This window comes from Abramis brama, assembly GCF_963993115.1.
Source record: "Abramis brama genome assembly, chromosome: 14".
In the NCBI taxonomy this organism is placed as follows: Eukaryota; Metazoa; Chordata; class Actinopteri; order Cypriniformes; family Leuciscidae; genus Abramis; species Abramis brama.
In genome coordinates, this window is record NC_139976.1 from 907,717 (window position 1) to 912,798 (window position 5,082).

Genomic DNA, 5,082 nt, shown 5'->3' on the forward strand with positions numbered 1-5,082 from the left:
GCACAGACATTACTTTTATAATATATTAATTATAGTCTTAATTATATTCGTCCAATCATCAGCCGAACCGCAGCTCTTCAGCACAACGACCCCAAACACTCACACACACCAGAAAACCTTTTACATCCCCAAATTATAGAACATTAAACACTAACAGATCTCCCCCTATATTAATACTGAGCAAAACTCATTAAATAACACTTAATTTTAACATTTACTCTCCTTTAACAGTCAGAAGCAAAGCATGCTGGGAACTAGAAATCTGTTGTAACTCATTCCGTGAATGTGTGTGTAAATATATGAACATACATTCACATTTATATGGGAACATGTATGTGCAATATATGCACACAATAAAGGATAAACTTTGTGAATATTACATGTAATGCTATTTTTGTCTTCATTTATTAATATTTTATATGTATTCATATATAGCCATACATGGTCAATGCATTTATTGCAGTATATTGAAAAATATAAGCACTAGTTTCCCATTTATGGAAATGCATTATGTAATATATCGCATTATATTTTGCAGTATATTCCCATACATCTTTGCTCCGGATGGAGACACTCACCACGTGGTTTTCTCATTGGTGTAGCGAACGCCAGGCACACGACCCACGCGCTGGACGACCAATCGGAGGCGAGCGTGACCCGACAACACCTTCACAACGCTGCTCATGCTAATGTTCTCCAGACTCACGCCGTTCACCTCCACTAGCTTATCACCGACACACAGACCCGCCAACTCTACACACACACACACACACAGGTTTGTTTTGCTATACCTGTGAGGACATTCCATAGGTGTAATGGTTTTTATACTGTACTACAAACTGTATATTCTCTCCCCTTACAATAACCCTACCCATCACACACACACACACACACACACACACACACAAATCCTACCCCTAAACCTACCCATTAGGGTTGGGCCGATAGACAATGCCATCGTCCATGGCTGACAGACACAATGCTGAGCCGGCATCGCGATACACCCCCCCCACCCCCCACTAAAAATTTAGCGCTTTTATTTCTAAATATTAATTTTTAAATATTAACTAATTAACTAAATATTAACTAATATTAACTCTTCTATTCCGATTCTCACCCAGCCCTAGTTGCAATATTCGTCAATTATGAAAGAAATATGACAGCAGCTACAGTAGACAATAGTGTCATTATTCATCTCAGTTCAGTTGTCTGTACGGTTTCTACCTGATCTTGGATCAGTTTTATAATGTCGACACTTTTAACTGCACATTTGTAGAACACAAGCGCAGTGACTGATCCAAACCCTTCACACAACACGCAGAACAAGCTGGTCGTGTCTCACCGGCGGCGCTGTTCTTCTGCACTTTACTGATGAAGACACTGAGTCCGTGTTCAGATCCTCCTCGCACACTGAAGCCCAGGTGACCATCATCATCCCTCCTGACGAGGGTCAACCTCAGCACCTCACCTGCGGACACACATACACACACACACGCACACACACACACTCATCGTTAATGAAAATTAGGGCTGCACAATATATAGAAATTATCAAAATTTCGCAAATGTATATATCGAGATATGAACAAAAGACAAAGAGAAAATCACTCGCTGCTCTCGGCTGAATAACTTTAGTAGCTTTAATAAGAATCAGTATATATTTAATTCATACAGTGAAAACTCAGCAGTGTTTATTTTTACATTTGATTATTTAGTTTCTGTTGTTTAATAACCCTAATGTAGGATAACCTGAACCCTGAACCTTTACACTGATGTTAAAATAACACTTCTTATACCACAGTAAAACACTGATGTTCACTGTCAGAAGCTGTAGGGATGTTTACTTGTCACAAAAATAATGTGAAACACGCATGTAGGTTATATCATTTTAAATATATTTTAAAGATAATTTAAGTTTATTTTACACAATTTTAAGCATTATCGTATCGCATATCGAATATCGCATCATTGAATGAGTTATGGCATATCGCATTTTTAACACGGCTTGGCTGTCAGGCGCTTTGACAGATGCGTGTGTTGTTTAATGTGTGATATGTTTCCTCGGCGTAAAACTTTCATTTTTCGGTTCTATCCGTAACTGTGAGTTTTCGGTTCTATCCGTAACTGTGAGTTTTCGGTTCTATCCGTAACTGTGAGTTTTCGGTTCTATCCGTAACTGTGAGTTTTCGGTTCTATCCGTAACTGTGAGTTTTCGGTTCTATCCGTAACTGTGAGTTTTCGGTCGGTTATATCCGTAACTGTGAGTTTTCGGTTCTATCCGTAACTGTGAGTTTTCGGTTCTATCCGTAACTGAGTTTTCGGTTCTATCCGTAACTGTGAGTTTTCGGTTCCATCCGTAACTGTGAGTTTTCGGTTCCATCCGTAACTGTGAGTTTTCGGTTCTATCCGTAACTGTGAGTTTTCGGTTCTATCCGTAACTGTGAGTTTTCGGTTCTATCCGTAACTGTGAGTGTTACAGATTCAAGCATTGAGTATTTCCATCTTAAAGTTAATCTTCAGACTTTCCTGAACGAGCGCCTCGAACTGACGGGACGCATTACAGAGGAAGACCATAAATATTCATCGCAAAAATATAAATTTTGCTGAAATATCTATTGTTGGATGTTAAATTTAGGTTTAAAAGTCAACATTATTAACGTATTTGTAATTCCAGTATTTTATGAGAGTGGAAACTGTAAAGGGATAACTGCGTGTAATTGAATATAAATGTAAGACGTTTATGTGTCCAGAGTCAGTGTGTGTGTGTGTAGCAGAACACTCTGAGTTTGTGTTTTTATTTTTATTTATTATCTTCATTTTTAATGTAATGATTTAAACTGTCCTTTTGCTTTATAGCTCTTTTGTACACAGCATAGATATAGATATATTCACTATGTTTTCATAGCATTCAGTTCGCAAATTTGTTTGAAGGACAGCTTTGGCCAGGACGCTTTGTCAATAAAAAAGGGCTTTTTAATCCGATTAATTTAAGAAATAATCGTCCAACTAATCAATTATTATTCACCCATCTCACCCTCCATCCTGACGGTCGACGGTCCCAGGATTCCTGCAATCTCTCAGCTCACTGCGTTACAGAACAAACACATCCATCAGTCTTTATAAAACACATCCATCAGTCTTTATAAAACACATAAAAATCATATTAAATCATTTCAAAACTCACCAAAAACACAGCTGGTCCCAGAGGAAAATATGATTAGTAATTATATTTACAGCTTCTACTGTATTTGATGTTGATGTATAATTAAAAGTCATAAGTGTTCCAATTTGTAAGTGATTTTAATAAACCCTATAAAGCACTGTATCATATTTGATATGCAAATTTCATGCACATGATCAAAACTTCGCTGATAAACAATCTCCTCCTGTTCTTCTGTCTCTGACTGACTGTTTTATCAAGTAAAAGTCTTTTAGTTTAATTGTACAAACGTCCTCCTTCAGCTCGTGCTTCACGTGTCTTTCTGCTGATTATGTTTGATATTATTAATAATATTTCAAGATGAACACTTACTGGACTGAAGTAACTTTACTTGATTATCCAAACATCATTTTATTGAAAAATCATGAGTATCAAATATGATCATCAGGCTTTTGAGGAAGGTTTATTAGTTCATCTCTCAATCATCATTGTGTTGTATTGTATTATATGTTTTAAAACTACAGAGCTTTGATCATAAAATATCATCTTATCATTTTATCACATCACTTATCATATAATTTTTGCTCAGTTTTGAGTCTCTGGATAAAATTGAGCTGTTTTTCCCTTCATATTCTCACTATTTCAGACTATATGAGCAGTAAAAGCTTGATGTATGAATTATGAAATATGATACTCGACAAAAACACACGCAAACTTTTTTTACAGGGTTAATTTAAGTATTTGACATAAAATGACAAGAAAAGTCTGTTTTATATGCTTCAAAAACTGTGTGAAAATCAGTTGAACTTTGGTACACTGTAATGGTATCCAAAAACCACTTTGATATATAACATTATAATAAAAATTATTAGCATATTCATAAACAATAGCACTGTAGTACGTGGTATTCTTATAGTATTTATGTTAGTTTTTTGTTAGACAATTATAACATGATAAATTCAGTAATTCACAGTTACTTTTATGAGTTTAATTATTCATGTTGCGTTGATGTTGATATAATTCGGGCACTTTTTGTATGATTCATGAACGCGCTTCTCTGAACGTGATGATGTAGACGCGCAGTTTGTGTCATATAATCCCGCGGTCACGCGCGCGTTCACGAGACTCAGGTGTCATTCCTCACCTCAGACCGCAAACAACCAACTTTTATGCGAGTACTTGTCGATATCCAGAGAGTTTTCAATGTGTTTAAACACTTACAGGCTATCAGAAGCAGCTCCGTTAATTTCAATGCTGAATAACGGCTGTCCGTCACTATGAAACGCTCCGTGTTGCTTTAATCAATAAGTGAAAGACGCCACAGGTAAATGATATACCTTTATAAAACAACAATAATTCTCTGATCGACATTTGCTAACACTTTAACCGAAAGATGAAATTTTTACCTGTTTAAGTACTTATTTCCATCCTGAGGTGAGCATCGTAATTTCTGACGCCTGCGGCTAAACCGCACTCTGCCGTGACCCGCTCTGTGATTGGCCGCACTGAAAAGGTTGCAAGGTTTCTATTGGATTCCACAACTGTCAATCTTCACTCGGAGGCGTGACATGTTGTGTAGTTCATTTTCAACTTTTTGTTGTTGTCGTGTGTGGATTTGTTTTATGTGCACGCTTTTTATGCATTTCATTTGAGAGATTACTTTCAAAATACTTATACTTTTACTAAATTTGTCACAGTGTTTTATTTGGTTTATTTCATAAGCATATAGACTATGATCTACTACACCTTAACAAATTGTTTCAAAGAAAATAAAAAGGAAAAAGAAAATCATATGTGTGTGTGTGTGTTGGTGGTCTGATGTGTAAATCATCAAGTCTGTCCCCTCATTAGAGTTAAGGATCAGTCCGTCACATAGACACTCTCAGACAACACACACACACACACACAGAGTGATATTGCAT

General features: G+C 36.4%; 1 protein-coding gene across 5 annotated transcripts in view; it reads right to left on the reverse strand.

Moving 5' to 3' along the window:
- Nucleotides 1–5,082, reverse strand: part of pdzd7b (PDZ domain containing 7b) — a 34,234-nt gene extending 29,152 nt beyond the window's left edge. For 2 of the 5 annotated variants that reach the window (XM_084135014.1, XM_084135013.1), the window contains exons 1-4: nucleotides 4,567–5,082; nucleotides 3,035–3,085; nucleotides 1,343–1,468; nucleotides 579–753 (exon numbers count right to left, since the gene is read on the reverse strand). In XM_084135014.1, the coding sequence (XP_083991140.1) occupies nucleotides 579–753; nucleotides 1,343–1,468; nucleotides 3,035–3,041 (308 nt within the window). In that variant the 5' untranslated portion in view covers nucleotides 3,042–3,085; nucleotides 4,567–5,082. Of the gene's footprint in view, nucleotides 1–578; nucleotides 754–1,224; nucleotides 1,469–3,025; nucleotides 3,086–4,566 lie in introns of those variants that run through there. The other 3 variants (XM_084135012.1, XM_084135011.1, XM_084135015.1) reach the window with 2 other exon arrangements.